Below are 19,484 nucleotides of genomic sequence, written 5' to 3'. Positions count from 1 at the left end.
GACGGTTCATAAAACCAGACCAGGTGACAAATGCCCGTGCCGCTCAGCAACACGGGAGGCTGCTGGCCTGGCTGTGGCTCCTCATTAGGCCGGAGGCCCCAGTCACAGATAGGCAGGTGGCAAGGGGTGCACACGTGCACGACACACAATGCCATGTGCACAACACACAACGCCACGTGCACAACACGCAATGCCACATGCACAACACACAACACCAAGTGCATAACACGCAACGCCATGTGCACAACACACAATGCCACACGCACAGCATGCAAACACACAAACACAGGTCACACACACGTGGATGCCCACACACACACACACGCACACACAGAGGCCCAGAGAGGAACCCGTGACACTGTTCGACAAGGCAACGCACAGCCCCATGCAGCCCACCACACGGGGATACTGTGGACGCGAGCTGCACACAGGACAGGCACAGACCTGCCCACACGCACATGCACACACGCACACACACACACACACATGCACATGCACACACACGCCCACACACGCACAGCAGCCTCAGCCTAGGGAGCACCCCAGGAGTCTGAGGGCCTCAGGGAAGTCTCGAATCCCCACTAGTGGGTCCCAGGCTTCAGCACAATCCAGACCCTCGCCTGGGCCCCTCGCCTGCTCCTGGGTCCTGTCCTGCTCCTGGCCATGCGTCCCATGGGCCCAGTTCTTGGTCCTCCACCCCTGGGGTGGTCTGGCCTCCACCTGCCTCCAGTCTTCAGTGCTGGGGAAGAGCACTTCCGAGGAGGCCGGGCGCCTCCCTGCTGTCTGCCTGGAGCCTGGGCTCTCACCTGCACCCCCCCCACACACTGGACACAAGGGGCCCCCAGGGCTGACAGCATGGGCAACTGAGGGCCACACTGGACCAAAGCCCCGGGCGCACACCTGCACACGGCAGGGCCCATCTGTACACACCAGGGTCTGAAACACAGGTCTGTGTGCACTGGGGCCCAGTGCACACACACAGGATCCTCTGCAGCCCTCAGGGTCCTCCCGGGCTCCTGTGGCTTGGAGGGGAACCCCATCCCCAGTGCAGCAGGCCAGCCCCTCCCCCCACCCCCAACCCCACCCCCCACCCCGCCATCTGTCACTTGTGTGCCTCGGCTGTGGGGGTTAAGCTGCAAGCAGCTGGCAAGTTAATGACGGGCTTTCTCAGGAAACACAGAGTGCTCTGGAGAGAAGGCTTGAATAATGAGTGGAGACCCAAAAGCAGAAGGGCACCCAGTGGCTCAGGGCAGAGAGACCCAGGTGCCCTGGGGGCCTCAGACCAGCTGGGGTGGACACAGGAGGTGGCCACGTGCACACCTCACCAGCAACAGGGGGCAGAACCCACCTTCCAGAGCTTAAGACCCGGCCCTCCCCCTGACCCACAGTGAGCCGGCAGGAGCCCTGCCCAGCACTCGGAGATGTCACCGACACTCACAGTCTGGCACCTATGCGGGGGCCGCAGTCCTCCTCCTGCCCATGGAGTCTGCATCAGGACACCCCACTTGGCCCAGGTGCCTCCCAGCAGCCGGAGCCAGGTGGCCTTAGCCCATTTCCGCACTCTTGACCCCGAACACGCACACCAGGAACTGGCCTGTCAGGACACCACCCAGAGAAGGGCAGAGGAGTGTCATCATACTCATGACAATGGCTGTCAGGACACCCACAGCCACCTCTGAGGGGTTGCCCCCGCGCACAGGCGACAACAGCAAGGCTGCCTGAGACCCCACGCAGCACAGGAGGAAGGAAAGCCCCAGGAAGAGGGCCCTTGGGCGGGCGGCCACTCCAGGAACCACTGCCCAGAAGTGAGCTCCAGCCACCCCAGGTCAACAGCTCACGGACTCTGGACCAAACCAGGTGAGAGGCCAAAGGCAGAGCCCAGGGTGGCAGAGAAGAGCCCAGGGTGGCAGAGCCCAGGGTGGCAGAGAAGAGCCCAGGGTGGCAGAGAAGAGCCCAGGGTGGCAGAGCCCAGGGTGGCAGAGAAGAGCCCAGGGTGGCAGAGCCCAGGGTGGCAGAGCTGAGCCCAGGGTGGCAGAGCCTAGGGTGGCAGAGAAGAGCCCAGGGTGGCAGAGCCGAGCCCAGGGTGGCAGAGCCGAGCCCAGGGTGGCAGAGAAGAGCCCAGGGTGGCAGAGAAGAGCCCAGGGTGGCAGAGCCGAGCCCAGGGTGGCAGAGCCAAGCCCAGGGTGGCAGAGCCTAGGGTGGCAGAGAAGAGCCCAGGGTGGCAGAGCCCAGGGTGGCAGAGAAGAGCCCAGGGTGGCAGAGCCGAGCCCAGGGTGGCAGAGCCGAGCCCAGGGCTTTAGACGGACCCTCAGGTGAAAGGGCAGCCTCAGGGGAGCTGGGGTGGGGGTACAAAGGGCCTGGCTGAGCCCCTGCTGTGACCCAGCCAAGTGGCCAATTCCTGCTCATGATCCTGGGTCCAGGGATCATGGGGTCCACTCCTGGCCTGTGGCCGCGCTGCCCATGCTGCTCCCTCGCTGCTTCGGGCTCTGCCACCAGCAGAAGCTGCGGGACGGAGACAGTGGGGGGCCGTCCCCACCAGGCCGCGTCCCCTCTGGCCTGGCCACACTGGGTCATTCCTGGTTTAATTACACACCCTATAAAAAGCTGCTGTGGTTTAGTGAGGGAGCCTCTCCGGCCTGGAAATTGCAGGGGCTGCAGGGATGGGGTGGGCGGAGTCCAGGCCCCCACCCTCCCACGAGCCGAGTAGGCCGTCAATCTGTAGAAATGGCTTTTATGGAGCTCTGGGTTTTACGATGTCATTAATGTTCCTCCTGATACTTAAGGGAAAATGAAACACAGTCATGAGGAGGGCAGGGGACAGCGGTGATGGGGGCTGGGGAGATGGTGCTGGGCCTCCAGGCCTGGGGGGCAGGGGTCGGCGCCTAGCCTCCCAGGCCATTCCCACAGTAAGTCCAGGCACATGTGCAAGGAGCCCTCCACCGCGCCATGTGCACCCACGGGGAGGCACAGCACACCCTGAAACACACCCGCTCCCCCGGACACACACCTGCTCCCCCTGGGCAGATACCTGCTCCCCCTGGGGAACATACCTGCTCCCCCTGGGCACACACTCGCTACCCCCAGGCACACGACCATCATGAAGGGGAAGTCTCCATCCCCCTGCCCGCCACGGGGTGCTGGCTCCCTGGGTGTTGCCCAGCCTGGGCCCAGGCCTCTCTGTCCAGGGTGAGGCAGGTGCCGGTCAGGGCACTGGAGGCGGCTGCTCACACCATGGGCACCTCCCACACCAAATGTCCCAGGCCCGCAACAGGACCCCAAGAAGCAGCCCGGCCTTGGCCCCACGGATCCCAGCACCCTTAGCCACAGCTGGGGTCTGTGCAGGCTGACTACTCTGAGGCTCCTGGCAAGGCCACAGCCACAGGGCCAGCCCGTCCCCCCGGGGCAGCATGTTAGCCTGGGGGCCCCCTGGCAAACCGTGAGCAGGACGCACCCCCAAATCTTCACTCTGGAGCTTGTCCACCCCCCACCAGCCCCATGGTGGTTGAGGCCAGAACCAGTCTGGGGCTCCAGAGGGAACGTGGGCACGGGACTGGGGTGAGCTAGGTTGTGGGGCCTCGGACAGGTGAGGTGGGGACCCGGTCCTAAGGCCCCAGGGGCACAAAGATGGAGGGGGGTGCTGGGGGACTTACAGAGTAGCCTCTCCCCGAGACCGCATGCGCAGAGCTCTGCAGGAAGGAAGAGGGGACAGTCAGTGAGGCTGCCGCTCGGAACGAACTCCCAGGGATGCACTCGACGGCTGCCCCACAGCCCTCAACCCTGCCCCGCAGCCCTCAGCCCTGCCCTGCAGCCCCGCAGCCCCGCAGCCCTCAACCCTGCCCCGCAGCCCCGCAGCCCTCAACCCTGCCCCGCAGCCCCGCAGCCCACAACCCTGCCCTGCAGCCCCGCAGCCCTGCAGCCCTCAACCAGGGTGGGGACAGGTCCAGATGCCCAGACCCAAGACCACCAGTGAGACATCCTCTCAGGCAGGGGCCACGAGCGCTGAGGCCGCAGGGAGGCGGACAGAGCTAGGCGTCGTGGTGGGGTCCTCCCCAGGGGCTATCGTCCTCCTGAGGGGCCCAGCCAGTCTGAGGCTCCCCTGCAGCAGCTCTGGGATCCAAACCCGAGGAGGCTCCCACAGGGACGCCCTTGGCTAGCTCCCTGTCCCCAAGAGGGAAGGCCCCACCAGAAATGCTCCTCAGAGGAGGCAGGAAGACCTGGGGGAGGTCAGCCCAGGGCTCCAGCTTCTGCTGACCTCCCTCTGTGCCCACCCACCAGAGAGGTCCACAGTTGTAGGACTTCGGGGAGGGTGCCCTGGCTAGACAAGGAAGGCTTCCGGGAGGATGTGCCAGATGGAGCCCTCAAAGGAGGGTTCACCACAGGGGCCTGACAGGTGGCGGGGGTTGGGGCTGGGGGATGGTAGCTGGGGGCCCCTCAGACATCAGGGCACGCTCTGGTCTACAGGGGCTGCTAGGGGCCCCCCACACCTTTGGTGGGGATCCCTCTGGCCTGCAGGGGCTGCTGGGGTCCCCCACACCCTTGGATCCCTCTGGCTCGAGTGGGTGTTGTGAGGTCTTCAGGACAGAGGTATGATCACACCAGCTACACACTCAGACCACTAGGGCCTCCCCCAGCAGGAGGGGTGGGGAAACAGGCTCAGGGCTGCTATAGTGGACGGGGTGGGTCACTGAGCCGGGCAGGGTGGGGCTCACAGAGAGGGTCCAGAGCAGCCTGAGGAGTGGGGGGCAGATGCAAAGATCCAACACCCCCTCTGAGGGGCGGGGCAGAGGAAGAAAAGGAGGGCTATGGGGCCAGCTGAGGGCAGCCCTCCACTCTCCCAAATCAATCCACAACCCCCACTGCAGAGTCAGGGAGGACACCCCCTCCCCTTCCCCAGACAGACCCTTGCCGGGGACAGGTCAGCTCCTGAAGGGCCCCAGGGTGTCAGGGGACAGAGCCCAAGGCCCTGGGTCCCGATGGGCCCACCCGCCAGCTCCCAGCTGCCAGAGGGGTGGGGGGCCTTCATTGCCCCAAGTATGAGCCTCAGCCCCAGCTGCTGCGTTGTGCCCAGAATGTGACTTCCTTCACCAGGGGCTGGCAATTAGAGGACGAACCAGGGCAGCGGCGGCCCCAGGTAACTCCCAGCCTATTTTCCTAACTTGTGGCAACAAGATGGGGAGCCGGGCAGTGAGGCCTTCATTTAAATGATAATGAGATGCCTCAAGTTCCATTCAGCAGAAACCTCCCCACCGCCCCGCCCCCCGCACCTGCAGGAGCTGGAGAAAAGGTGCCAACGGCCTCCTCCCAGCCCGCTGGGGTGCTCCGCCTCTGCCCCGGCCCAGCCCGATGCTCCCACGGCCGCGCCATCAGGGTCCAGCCCCGTCACTGGCCAAATCCCGCATGATAGCCTAAGTGTGGGGGGTCCCGGCCCCCCGGGGACCTGGGGACCTGGGGCCCAGGGGCCTCTCTCAGGGACACCAAAGGCATGTCCTGACCCAGGTCAGTGTGTGCCTCCCCCTGGCACGGGCACATCGGGAGCCAGGACGGGATGCTCCGCCCAGACCTGCTCAGGGTGAAAGAAGCACCTTCCACTGACGTTTAACAAACCCCAGCTCCTGCTGCCTGCCACACTCCGCCTGTCTCCCGTCCCAGGCCCACGGGGCGGGTGGGTGCCCCCGGCTCCTGCTGCCCCCGGCTCCTGCTGCCCGTCATGCTCCGCCTGTCTCTCGTCCCAGCCCATGGGGTGGGTGGGTGTCCCCAGCAGCGGGGCAGGACCCACAGCAGCCCAGGCGTCCCCAGTGGCGGCCCAGGAGTGCCCATCTCGAGACTCGGCGGCCATCCGCCTGCCCTCCACCCCCAGGCCAGCGGTGCAGGCGCAGCGTCCAAGGATTAATGTTTTGGGCTCTGGGCTCCTGCCAGCTCGCTCACCATTTCTTCATTTAAATTTCTCCTAATGGGAAAGTCCTAATGAGTAAAAAATCACACTTTAACGAAGGCAAAATGCTCATTGCTAAGACAAAGCCTTGGTGGGAAACCGGGCCCTAACCAGCGGCTTCCTGGACGCCCTTGTGCAGGGCGCAGCGGGCAGGCGGCCCAGACTCGGACTGGACGCCCTTGTGCAGGGCGCAGTGGGCAGGCGGCCCAGACTCAGAGCCTCCGGGCGCAGGCAGCTGGGTACTCACATCGCTGAGCGGGTCCCGGGAGCTGGTGGCTTCGAGGATGCTGTCGTCGTCACTGTCCCGGTCGCCCCCTTTGGACACGGTGACCTTCATCTGGGACAGAGAGAGACACTGTCTCAGGCAAACCCCCACCTCACCGCGTCCGCATCAGGGCCCCCTGGCTAGGGCTACGTGCCTGCTCCTGGCACCCTGGCCCCAGGCGCCCCGACAGCCGCTGGGCGCTTTGGGATGTGATGAGCTGTGGTGGGCTGGGTCCTGGTCTGGGGGCGGGAGCAGCAGCAAGGCAGAGCTCTGCAGAGCCGGGAATGCCATCCCAGCTGACGGCGCACACACTGATAACACCCTCTACCAGGATGGGGAGGACCTACCCAGGACCCACCGGCTCAGCGACACAAGAACCGCCACGTGCTCGGAGCCGCCCCTTCCACAAGCTGCTGACTTTGAAGACATCCTGGCGGTGCTAGGAACCACGGGCAGGGCCTCCGCTCACACCATGGCTGGTTAGCACCACCCCATCTGGCTGTACAGGGCTATGACCTCCAGGTCGAGCCTCAGTGCCACCCACTGTCCCCTGGCTGTGCCCACACCACCTCCTTCGGTTGGCACCATCCCAGGGCAAGCAGCGAGGTGGTGGTGGGACCTGGTGGGACCTGCCTGTCCCTGGCCATGGGCCCTTGGGCCACTGCTCGGCCTCCCCGTGCCTCAGTTTCATCACCTGCTGAAGGGAACACCCATACTCACTGCCCACTGCCACCACCTCTGACACCAGCCAACATGGGCGCCGAAGCGTGCCAGGGCCTGGCCCGGGCACTTTGCACGCACTCACACATTTGCTCACACAGTGGCCCCGAGTAGAAACTATTTTCCTTTACATTTCACGGATGAGAAAACAGAGGCGCAGACAGGTTAAGTGACCACGCAGGGACCAGACCCCGAGCCCCGCATGTATTTAATTTTTTTACTTGGAAATAATTTCAAACCCGCACAAAGCTGAGGGAAGTGAGAGGCCAGAGCTCCTGCTGGCCAGCACCCAGCAGGGACGCCCCTGCACAGCCAGCTCCCAGCCTCCCGTGGAAGCCCAGCGGTCTCCCTCTCTGGCCACCTTGGATCTGGAACAATTCTGCACCTTGTGGTGACACGCCCCAGCACGTCTGGGCCCCCAGGCCTCGCACCCCAGGGCCCCTGGTGAGGCTCTTTACATTGAGTCATCCAAGTCAGGAGCACGCCCCAGCCCGGGGAAACCCGTCCCAGGACTGGCTGGTGTGGCTCCCTGCTGCCATGAGCCTGGCTCCCCGCCGACCTCGGGCTCAGCCAGAGGCCCACTCTGTGCACCTCCTGCAGCAACAGGACTCCCTGGGTGGCTGACAGGGTGCACACAAGGCAGACGGTGCCAGTGCGAATTAAGGGATGTCACCCAGGCCCCTGAGGTCAAATGCCCCCGGCCCATGAGGTCCATCAAGCCGCACAGTAGCAGGAGCCCACCCTGGAGGAGCCCACCCCGGAGGAGCCCCGGCCAAGCAGGGATGCAGCCCCGAGGAGTCTGAGCCTCACTGGGCAAGAGCCGGGGGCAGGGCGGTGGGCTAGTGACCTGCTCAGCTGTGCAGTAGCCCCCACAGGTCCTGGCTGGGCTGCCCGGCTCTTCCTGGCACTGTGGCCTCGGGCAAGTGACTGGCCTCCCCCAGCCTCAGTTTCGGCATCTGTAACTGTAACGTTTGGGAACCCTGGCAGGGCCCCTCAGTGCAATGAGGTTTAGGTGGAGGCGCGACCTGTGCAGCGGAGCCCGGGGCCAGCACCTTCCAGGCCACCAGGTGTCACTGTTGTCACCAGCTGGACTCTCACAACCCCTCCTTTCTCACCCCCGGAGTTGGCACTGGGGTCCCAGCTGGGCAGCCCTGCCCACCGGGTCCCACACTTGCTGCCCTGCTGGGGCCATCAAGGGTTCTGTCCACCTCTGCAGGGAGCCAAGGGTCCCACTCCTAGCGGTTCTCAATGCGGGGTCCTGGGAATGCATCATCGTCCCCCAGAGCCTGCCAGGAATGAGTTTCCAGGCCCGCTCCAGGAACCGTATATCACCGGCCCCCTGGGGAGTCTGACCATTGGCAACAGCCCCATGAGCCCTGCACTCACTGCTAGGGACAGAGGATCAGGGCAGTACCTGGCAGCGATGGGAAAGGCTGCCACAGGGCTGCTGAGTACAGTGGTGCAGGCTGCTCACTGCCCAAGGACACCCGGCCGATGGGAAGGGAGGTGGGGCTAAGAAACACCCACACAGCTGAGCCGTGAGGAGTAGGGCACCTCTCTACACTTCACACCCACACAAAAGCCACCTCCAGTCAGGGCTGGGCGCAGATGAAAGGCGTCACCCCCATGCCACAGAGGGCCTCGGCGGGCTGCCCTGCGTGTGCTCCTCCCAAACCTGGAGGCCCTGAGAGGTGGACAGGCAGGTTGTGGGGTGGGGTCTCTTCCCCTTCCTCGGGTGGCTGGTTTTAGCTCTGAAAGTCCCATGTCTTGAAAAACCCTGTAGAACTGGCAATCTGTGTCCTGGTCACCCCACTTTGTCCCCAGGCAGGACCTCAAACAGCCAAGGTGGCTGCCCTCAGCCCAGCCGCTTCTCAGTGCTGCCCGCCAGCCACACCAGGGGCCGGGGAGGCCACACATCCACTCCCAGCAGGAGCTGGAGGGACAAGATCACAGTCCCTGGATGACAAGCCCACGTCTGGGGCCAGAGGGTGCCCCTTTTGCCCTGGAGGGTGGGTAGGAGCTACTGCACCTGTGCCCACCCTGGTCTTGTGGTCTGCCCACCTATCTGCCCACCCATCAACCGACGCTTATGGAGCCCGGACGAGCCAGGTACCGGTTCTGGGCAGTGAGCAGAGCAGACCCAAGCCCCTGCCCTCCCAGAGTGACAAAGGAGCGACTGTTCCCAGTGCACACAGAAGGTGGCTCCGTCTGCCAGGCGGCAGGTGCTGGGGGAAAGGCAGCGCAGGCCGGGGAGGGCCCCAGACACAGCTCACTGACGGCACCAACGGCTCAGCACACACACTGCAGCCCCGAGTTGCCCTCCTCACGGGGCACCCTGCTGCCCCACCAAGCCTGTGCTTCCTGGGGTGGGGGAGGAAGGCTGAGTCTGTCCAGTTATGTCAGCAGGTGGGGCGTGTGGCAGGAGCAGGGCAGGAGGAACAGCTCCCTGTGGGCCAGCGTGGAGCGCCCGTCAGTTTCTGTGACATCAGTACCCAAACCACAGCTGATGGAAGCCACTAACAGTTTAACAGCCGGCTTCAAATTTCCCGAACCCTCAGCAACCTGCTCCTGCAAGCTGCACTCCACTGGGCGGCCGCAGACCAGCCGCTGGTGGGACCAGGAGCACTGGGGCCCTGAGGGTTCTGGCAGTAACTGCAGGAACATGGTGACTCCAGGCGCATAGAGCCCCTTCCCCAGGGTCCCCTCCCCTCACCAACCCCCTCCCTCCACACCGTCCCCAGCTCCAGGCTGCACGTCCAAAAATCACTGCCTCTGGGTTGCTCACAGAAACATGGTTCCACTGGGAGGCTCAGGCTCAGGCGGGGGCTCAGGTGCAGCCTGGCCTGTCCGGGACTAGTGCCCTTGAGCTGTCCTGTTGCTGGGAAGGGGCCAGAGAGACGGGAGCCAGCAGTGGCTCCGCCATGCAGCCAGGAAACCCTCTGGGGTGCACGGAGACCCGCAGGCACACACACCGCTCCAGGCTGAGGGACCGCGCCGGCCGCACACAGAGACCCACGCAGACCCACAGGTGCCGGCAGGCGCACACACTGCCCCAGGCTGAGGGGCCACGCTGGCCGCATACACGCACCCATACCCCTCTCCATCACAGCAGTCACACTGGCCCTGTCCACACCGCGCCCCATGCACACAGACTCATCGCCCCACCTGCTCCCCAGACCCGCCCCAAGGCTCTGAGCATGCACTGTCCTGCGCAGGCCCCACCCGAAGTGGAGCACCCAAGAGGCCCCACACCAGCCCCTGCGTCCCCTTGTGCAGACTGAGCAGAAGGTGCCCTCCCGGGGAATGTGCAACGCTCAGGGCAAATGCATGCACCACATACGGCACGGTGGGAATGGCAGCCCTGAAGCGGTGCAGTGCACAACTCTGACAGCCGTACTCTGCAGCCCTGGTGAAGCTTCACACCAACCGGATCACACCACGGGGACTCTCACACCCCATCCCATGGCATCACATTCAGACAAGGACTATCCTACAGGGGCATGAACTGAGACTGGCCGGCCACGATGCCTCCAGCTTCTGCACCTGCAGGCCTGGGAGAGAGGGCAGGAGTCGGGGGCTGCCTGGGCTGCTGTTCTAATGCAGACCCCGGAGAACCCTGAGAAGGGCCCACGGCTTCCTCTGCACCTGCCAGGCCAAGGACAGGCCCCCTGGGAGATGGGGCAGGGGTCAGGCCCCCACACCCCCTAGCTGGGCTGGGCCACAGTTCCAGCGGGAGTGGGAACGCGCCGCCCCTGCAGCAATGAAGCACAGGTATGCAGAGGCGGAGCTGCCGCCACCCCGTGTCTGAGTGGAAATGCGTGTGGACACAGCGCACCCCTGCCCCAGCCCCACAGCCTGCGCTCCCTCCTCCTCGCAGCTCCTGCTTCCTCTTAAGGAGCTGAGCCCCTAGAACATGGCTCCTGGTCCAGTGCAAACAGTGCTCCCTCGGGGAGCTTTCAGGACTCCTGGGCCTCCCCCAGGGACTGGACGTCATGGGTCTGGACTTGAGACTTTCCAAGTTCCCCACCCACCAAGGTTGAGAAGCCTCAGGGGACTGCAGTGGGTGTCCAGCTCCCTGGCTCAGGGCAGGGCAGAGCAAAGAGGGCATGGCTGCTTTCGTCCACAACACTCCATTTCCCCACCTCCCACAGTCCCTACCAGCTCCCAGCTGGTCCTGGTTTCCTGCCTGTTTGGGGAGCCCGCAAAGCCGTCCCTGAATCCTGAGAGCAGGTGCCTGGCACAACTGTGGGTGGGTGGTACCTCTCTCTGCTGCCTTCGCTCCCGATGGGACAGCCCCAGAACCCTCAGGCTCTCCAGGCCTGGTTGAGCCATGGATGATGACTATGGGCCCCTCACATTCAGCAAGAGCAGAGCCCGACTCTGGGGTCCCTCTGTCCCAAACCTGCCTGGGCCACAGGGACTCGCCGGCAGATGCTACGCCCTGCCCTCAGCCCTGCCCCCAGCCCTACCACAGTCCCCTGCCGCTACCTCCTGGGGGCTGGGCTCATGTCCCCGGTTGGGAGGAGCCGTGCCGCACCCACAGCACGTGACACCAGCAACTGCATCCTGCTCTGTTTTGTGGACTGTTGTCCCCACCCTCAGGTGTTTGGAGGTCAGGGGCTTTGTGGCGGTCACTGGTGCTGCTCCAGAACTTGTACTCCCAAGGTGAGCCTGATGGGGAAAGGAAGTGACCCAGTTCCGGGATCAACCTGAGCAGCGGCTGCCTCGGGAAAATCGCCATCTGCAAAGAAAGAGATGGGAGAGCCCTGGGGAGCGTCCCAGACAGCAGGAGCAGCCAGGGAAAGGGAGCTCTTCCACAGCTGCTGGAGGGGTGCAAGGAGGGTGTGCTGGAGGGGTGCAAGGAGGGTGTGCTGGAGGGGTGCAAGGAGGGCTGTGTACCTGCTGGTGGGGGCACTGGAAGGGGGGCCCATCTTCCTCACCACCCATCCACGCTGCCTGCACAGCCTCTGGGCTCTCTTCCACACATACTCAACCTACAACCCTCAGATTGGAGGAGTAGCCACTTTTTTTTTTTTTTTTTTTTTGAGACAGAGTCTCGCCCAGGCTAGAGTGCAGTGGTGAGATCTCGGCTCACTGCAACCTCTGCCTCCTGGGTTCAAGCGATTCTCTGCCTCAGCCTCTCTAGTAGCTGTGATTACAGGCACTCGCCACCACACCCGGCTAAGTTTTGTATTTTTAGTAGAGATGGGGTTTCACCATCTTGGCCAGACTGGTCTTGAACTCCTGACTTTGTGATCCACTTGCCTCGGCCTCCCAAAGTGCTGGGATTACAGGCGTGAGCCACCACGCCCAGCCAGGGGTAGCCACTTCTTAGCACCCACAGCTCGAAGCTCAGGCTGGAGTCACATTGAGCTGAAGGCAGCACCTACTGGTGAGGTCTGGCACTGCAGCCCAGCTATATGAGACTGCATAGCCTATGGGAAGGAGAACGACTCTGAGTTGGGAGTGAGGAGTCAGAAGCTCCAGAATGAGGGAAACTCTGTTGTCTGTCTCCAGGACCCTGGTATTAGCAAAGCATGCCATCCCCTCCTCCAGGCTAACACCACTCAGAGTGGCTGTGGCCCTGCTTCTTCCTGAAACCGTTCCTGACACTCCGTTCACTCCACATGCCAACCAGGCTAGGTAAAGAGTTCCTCCAGGCTCCCACAGTCCCCTAAGTGTCTCTCTAAAAGAGAAGTGGGGTTGCTTGTTTCGGTGTCTCTCTTCAGTAGACTGTGAGCACCCAGTGGGCAGGGGCTGTCTTTTATCCTTGCCTACCTAGCACAGGCAGACACAGTAAAGAGGGACTCAGGCAATGTTTGGGAGAGACCAAGTGTTCCCTGAGTCAGCACAGTGTCAGGGAGCAGGGTACTGCCCGCCAAGTGCGGGACACTCCAGTATGCTGCTCCACCTTCTTCTATTGTGATTCAGATGGGTGGATAGATGGACGCATGGGTGGATGGATGGACAAACGGGTAGATGAATGGGTGCATGGGTGGATAGATGGACACACAGGTGGATGGATGGACAGATGGGTGGGTGGATGGATAGATGCATGGGTGGTTGGATGGACAGATGGGTGGATGATGGATGCATGGGTGGATGGATGGATGGGTAGATGGGTGGATGCATGGGTGGATGGATGGACAGACAGGTGGATGGGTGGATGGATGCATGTGTGAATGATGGATGCATGGGTGGATGGATGGACAGACAGGTGGATGGGTGGATGGATGGATGTGTGGGTGGATGGATGCATGGGTGAATGATGGATGCATGGGTGGATGGATGGACAGACAGGTAGATGGGTGGATGGATGCATGTGTGAATGATGGATGCATGGGTGGATGGATGGACAGACAGGTAGGTGGATGGACAGACGGGTAGATGGATGGACAGACAGGTGGGTGGATGGACAGACGGGTGGATGGACAGATGGGTAGATGGATGGATGCATGGGTGGATGCATGGACAGACGGGTGAATGGGTGGATGGATGGACAGATGGGTGGATGGATGGACAGATGGGTAGATGGATGGATGCACAAGTGGATGGATGGATGCATGCATGCATGGTGGATGGATGGACAGATGGGTGGATGATGGACGCATGGGTGGATGGATGGACAGACAGGTGGAAGATGGACAGATGGGTGGATGGATGGATGAGATACACTACAGATGATATGAGGGATGCTGGCTGAGTTAAGGCCTAGGAGGTGCGTTGCCAGCAGGCTCCTGGTGACACTAGTGTGTGCGGGCAAGTGCAGGTGAGTGTCTGCAAGGCCCTGCCTGTGCAGTCCTGTGTGCTGGAGGAGGGGTGGGAGCAGCAGCTATGCTCTGTGTCAGAGTGGACTCCAGCAGGTGTGTGCCGCCAGGTCTGGAGTTGGGGCCTCTGGACTCCTGGCTCCACCACTTTTGCCACCTGGGCTGCATCACTTGGTCTTGCTCAATTGGCGCCCTGTCCATCCAACAGAAGAATGACCTAATTCAAGCCACTCCACCCCCTCCTGAACAGCTGCAGCAGCCTCCCGACAGGCGCCACCACCCCCACAACCATGCTGCCTCCCCCACGAGTTTGTAAAAACACAGGAGCTCACGTTGTTCCCTGGCTTAAAACCCTCAGTGGTTCCCCTCTGTATGAGACCAGGCCCCTCCTTAGCCCTGTCTGCCCACCCCATGCCTGCTCGGCTCCTCAGACACACGCCACCAGAGGCCTGGGTGGCTGCACCCTCTACCCAGAGCGCTCTTCCCTGACCGCCTGGTCTAACGGTGCCTTCTCTCCTTCCCAGGCACGGCTGTGCTCACACTCAGAACAGTCTCCACCTGCTCTGCTGTCGTCCCAGTTATAATTTAACTTCTCGAGGGCAGCACGGTCACTTGTCTTGTTTGTCACTGCAGCCCCAGGCCCAGAACACGGGCGGAATGACCAAAAGTACAAAGTGGACGCCAGTCGGAAGAGCCTTCCCGACCAGAGTGAGGCTGGGAAAGCAGAGGTGGCCACACTCGCCCCGGACCGGCTCGCCCCAGGCTGTGGGGAGCAGTGCCTGCTAGGCCCAGGTGCTCAGCCTTCCTCTTCCACTCCCACCTAACAGCACCCTGGCTGGCGTGGCCCCCAGCCCTCCTGAGTGGCCCCTTCCCCTGGACCAATTCTTGGTTTGTAGGAGGGCCCTGTCAGGTGGGAGGAAGCTCTAGGACCCGGTGACCCAGCCTGCTGCTCCCTGCAGGTGGCAGGCCCAGGCCCAGTGTCTAAGGCACTGATTAACCGAGTGCCTCTCTCCACAAGCCCTGCACGGGAGGACTCTTGCCTGGCAACCAGGACTAAGATAAGCCTCTAGAGTCTGGGCCTCAAACCAGCCAGGCTGGGCCCAGGAGGTGGGAGAAGTTACTCTGAGGCTGGGCTCAGGAGGTGGGAGAAGTTACTCTGAGAATTCATAATAATAAAAGCAGGAATCAATATCATCATGGCAGCTATGTAGATAGCACAAACCTTGCATGTTAGCTCATTTTATCATCTCAACAACCCGAAAACAAATGGACTATTTAGTAACATCCCCATTTTACAGATAGGAAAACTGAGGCCCAGAAAGCTGCCCTCCAGGGAATGGCCCAGGGTACAGATTCCACAACAAAGCCAAGCTGCTGGGCTTGAATCCTGGTCTAGCTGCTCACTGTGTGGACCTTGGGCAAATTATTTAGAGGCAGCTTTTTTTCTTCAGCATCCTCATCCGGCAAATGGGAATAGTTACAGGGTTGCAGTTAAACAAGCTGAGGCATGTTAACTGGTGGAAATGTGCCTGGTACGATCAGAAAAGACTTCAAGTGTTAGGCTAGGCTGGCGACAGGGTGCTGAGCGGGCTGGGGGAGGTGGCTCTGAAGACGGTAAATGTGGACATCCAGAAACTCCATCTAACAGATGTAAGACTCTTCAGATTATCTAAGCCGGGTGTGGTGGTTCACACCTGTTCCCAGCACTTTGGGAGGCCGAGGCGGGTGGATCACCTGAGGTCAGGAGTTCAAGACCAGCCTGGCCAACATGGTGAAACCCATCTCTACTAAAAATACAAAGATTAGCTGGGCGTGGTGGCACTTGCCTGTGATCCCAGCTACTCAGGAAGCTGAGGCAGGAGAACTGCTTGAACCCGGGAGGCGGAGCTTGCACAAGATCACGCCACTGCACTCCAGCCTGGGTGACAGAGCAAGACTCCGTCTCAAAAAAAAAAAAAAAAAAAAAAAAGACTATTCAGATTACCTATTTCATCTTGCGTCAGTTTTGTTTTCCAAGTAATTTGCCCACTTCACCTAAGCTGTTGAATTTGTTGGAATAAAATTGTCCCCATTTCACCTTTTTCACGTCTATAGTGCCTGTGATGATATTTCCATTTTTGTTCCTAATATTCATAATTTGTGTTTTCTTTTTCTGACTGATCTAGCTAGGGATTTCTCAACTTTGTTAATGTTTTCAAAGAACACCTTTTGACTTCGTTCATTTCCTCTATTGTCTGTTTCCTACCTTATTAATTTCTCTCTTTTTTTTTTTTTTTGAGATGGAGTCTCACTCTGTTGCCCAGGCTGGAGTGCAGTGGCATGATCTCAGCTCACTGCAACCTCCACCTCCTGGGTTCAAGTGATTGTCATGCCTCAGTCTCCCAAGCAGCTGGGACTACAGGGGTGCGCCACCGTGCCCGGCTAATTTTTTGTATTTTTAGTAGAGACGGGTTTCACCATGTTGGCCAGGCTGGTCTTGAACCCCTGACCTCAAGTGATCCACCCTCCTTGGAGTCCCAAAGTGCTGGGATTACAGGCGTGAGCCACCGCACCTGGTCTGCCTCATTAATTCCTGTATTTCTGTTCTTGTCTACGCTACGGCTTTCCTTTATAGGTTTACAAACCTTCCTTTTTCTATTTTATTTTTTGGTTTCTCAAGGTAAAACCTTAAGATTCTAGACCTTTCTTCTTTTCTAATATAAGCACAAGCTAGTTTTCCTTTAAGCATTGCTTTAGCTGCATCCCATAAATTTTGACGTAGTATTCCTTATTTTCTAGTGAAATTCAGCTCAGAGATTCAGGAGGTGGAAGCTAAGGACGTGCCTGGCTGGGTGTGCTGGGTGGGAGGACAGGGGAGTGAGGAGAGGAGAATGACTGTCAACTTCTAGCCCAGTCATCTGGGTGGTTCCAGGTTCACCCACTGAAATGGGGAAAGACAAAAGCTGGTGTGTCTGGTTTGTCCGTGCCAAGTGAGGGGTGCATCCTGGGTCTCAGCAGGATACTCTGGCCTGATGCATGAGGGCGCTCAAACCATAGAGCTGATGAGGTAGAGGGTGAGGAGACAGACAGCAGGCGCCTGGGAACAGCATGGGCATGAGATAAGCACTCACAGAGCGTATATTGTTCTGGACCCCCCACACCTCCCTGCTGTCAGCCCTGTGGTCACTGGGCGCAGAAGCCGCCAGTCTAAACTCAAGTGTTGTAAATGTAAGACACCTGCTGGCTTTCCCAGACTCAGTACAAAAAAAAAAAGAGTAAAAAAGATCTGATAATTTTTATATAGATTACATTGTTGAAATACTATTTTCAAAGTACATGGAGTGAAATGCAATACTTTATTAAAATGAATTTTACTTATTTCTTAACTCTGTATGTGGCTCACACAATACTCCTATTAAACAGTGCTGCCCTAGGAGAGTCCAGGGCCCTACCCACCCCTGCTGGATGAGACGCTGCACTCTGCCAGGTCCCAGGGTACACCAGGGAGCCCTCCAGGTTGCGTACCGGCCCTAGGAGAGGCTTCGTGCCAAATCCCTGCACTGTGGCCAGGCCTGTGGCTCAGCATGGAAACCCTTCTCCCTTGGGGTCTCCCCACAGCTTTGTGAACTGCTAGGGATGTCCCCTATCACTGCAGCTTCTGGCTGGAGGAGGATGGCCGGTGGCCTCGGCCTGGTCAATGCCAGTCCAGCTCAGTCTGGTACTGTGGTCCTGGGCCACCTGGGAAGACGCCAGGGAGGCCAGAGAGATCCTGGGTCAGGCCGCAGCCCTGCTCAGATCCCTCTGAGGCCCCAGGACTCCCCCTGGACTTCTGGGCGGCCCTAGGTCTCCCTCGGGCAGCTGTGGGTGGTCCTGTCTTCCTGCCTCTGCACATCCAGGTGCTCCCCCCCGGCCCCCCACTCATGCCCTCTGCGTCTTTGCCCTCACCACAGTCGCCCAGCGCGCTATCCCAGCCAGTATCCCCACACAGAGAACAGAGGCGGAGCTCATCGTCCTCAGTGCCCAGACAAGGGTCCCAAATGAGCAAACGGGGAAGGCCCAGGAGGTGGTGTTTCCAACATGCAGGGCAGGGCCTGGGGGTGGGACTGCGCCTATTCACCTTCAGTGAGGGGTCCAGAGAGACGGGGCCCTCGGAAGAGGGTCGGCAGGCAGAGGTCCACGCACCAGGCGTGGATGCTGGGCCAGGTGCCGGGAGCCCACCCACGCTCACACCCCTCCCTCCCTGGGGGCTGCTCAGCGATGGCTCATGGACTTGGCCTGACCTGGGGAGGACCCAAGGGCCTTAGAGCTCCAGGCCCCTCATGGGGTTGGCCCCACCGCCACAGTCTCAGTGTCACCCATCTTCCAGGAATCCGCCCCGACCTCCCCTTTTCCTCCCCCAACAACAAACCAACCACTGCCCTCGTCTGCCGTGGGCTCTGCAGGAACACGCCTCGGCCTCTCCCAGAAGGCTCACGCCCTCCCCACAACCCCTCCTGCAGATGGGAGGGGACCAGCCTGCCTGAGCCAACAACAGCAAGGTGGGCAGAGGCCCCCGCAGAGGTGACCAGAGGGCTGATGGTCACTAAAGCACTGCACCCAGGCCCCAGTCTCCAGAGGGGTTCCTGAGGCAGCAACAGGGTCTCTGTAGACAGGCAGTGGGCAGCCTCCCCCAGATCCCCACTGTCACCCCCCGGAAGACACCTCCATCCTCAATCTTCAGGCTGGGCTGCCCCCACCCCCTCTACAGCAGCCAGGACCCAAGCCCATCTTCCTGGGCAGGCGCAGCCCCACTGAGTACCGACCCCTTCCAGAAACAAGGAAACAAGCCATGTCCCACCCAGGCCTCAGGCTCCAATCTGCTGCCTGTGACGGGAGCCAAATCCCACTTGCCAGAGGCCCCGCAGGCCCGCAGCTGCATCTTCTGGTCAGCAAAGTGAGTCACAAAAATTAGAATTGACCACCAACATTTCAACATTGCCGAATCCAGAGAAACCTGGATTTCCAGCTCTTCAGAGACATCAAAGACCTGGCCACACAAAATCTGCATTTCCCAGGGCGATGCCTGGCAGCAGTGTCCCCACCAGGGCGCGGGCCCCAGGACACAACACGGATGTCCAGCACCGTAGGGCCCTGGTGTCTCTGCCCTCCCCATGGCGGCACCCCGACCCCAGGCCAGTGCAGACAGTGGGTTCGAGCTGGAGGCTGCAGGGTCATGGCCAGGCCTTGTGAGCCCCTCTGGGTCCTGAATGTTTCCTCCACAGGTGTCCTCTGCACCCCCAGCTGCTGGCCACGGGGACCCAGGTTGCAGTTTCCAGCCCTCCTCAGCCCTCCCTGGCAGGCTGGCCTTCCCCATTAAGGAGCAGCCAAGTGCCACTGCTCAGCTCCAGCATGGATGGCCCCTCCCCACTCCCTCAGGCCATGTGGGCCTGCCCCAGACACGGCTCTACTCACTTGGCCCCCTCTGCACTCACGGGAGCCCGGGGGTGGGGGCGGGGGCCTGAACGTGGAAGGAGGGCAGGAGGCTGTTTAAATCATCACTGTCCCCCACGTGTGACAACAGGGACGTCTGAAGGCAACTTCAGCCCCTCTGCAAGGCAATGGCTTGTGTGGGCGACTCTGAGATGGCACCGCCCTCCAAGCCCGCACCCCAAATGTGCCAGGTCCAGCCCGGAGCTCAGCCAGGGTGCTGCAGCCAGGACTCGGCCCCTCCATGCCCCGGCCTTCCGTGAGCAGAACACAAGCACCTGACAGGCCTTGCAGAGGATGCACCTGACAGGCCTTGCAGAGGATGCTGGGCTGAACCACGCTCCCTCACGGGTGC

The 19,484-nt window shown here is 61.0% G+C and overlaps 1 protein-coding gene across 14 annotated transcripts in view; it reads right to left on the bottom strand.

The window, feature by feature from the left end:
• The window catches only part of FBRSL1 (fibrosin like 1), a 93,008-nt gene that overhangs the window by 51,482 nt on the left and 22,042 nt on the right, over positions 1-19,484 (bottom strand). For 13 of the 14 annotated variants that reach the window (XM_054528463.2, XM_054528461.2, XM_054528464.2 and 10 more), the window contains exons 3-4: positions 6,180-6,269; positions 3,651-3,686 (exon numbers count right to left, since the gene is read on the bottom strand). The exons of the other annotated variant lie outside the window; for it this stretch is intronic. In XM_054528463.2, coding sequence (XP_054384438.1) covers positions 3,651-3,686; positions 6,180-6,269 — 126 coding nt within the window. The remainder of the gene's footprint in view (positions 1-3,650; positions 3,687-6,179; positions 6,270-19,484) is intronic. 14 annotated transcript variants of the gene reach the window in all.

This window comes from Pongo abelii, chromosome 10, assembly GCF_028885655.2.
Source record: "Pongo abelii isolate AG06213 chromosome 10, NHGRI_mPonAbe1-v2.0_pri, whole genome shotgun sequence".
NCBI lineage: Eukaryota > Metazoa > Chordata > Mammalia > Primates > Hominidae > Pongo > Pongo abelii.
The sequence above is the reverse complement of the archived record's forward strand: the minus strand, read 5'-3'. Positions and strand labels throughout refer to the sequence as shown.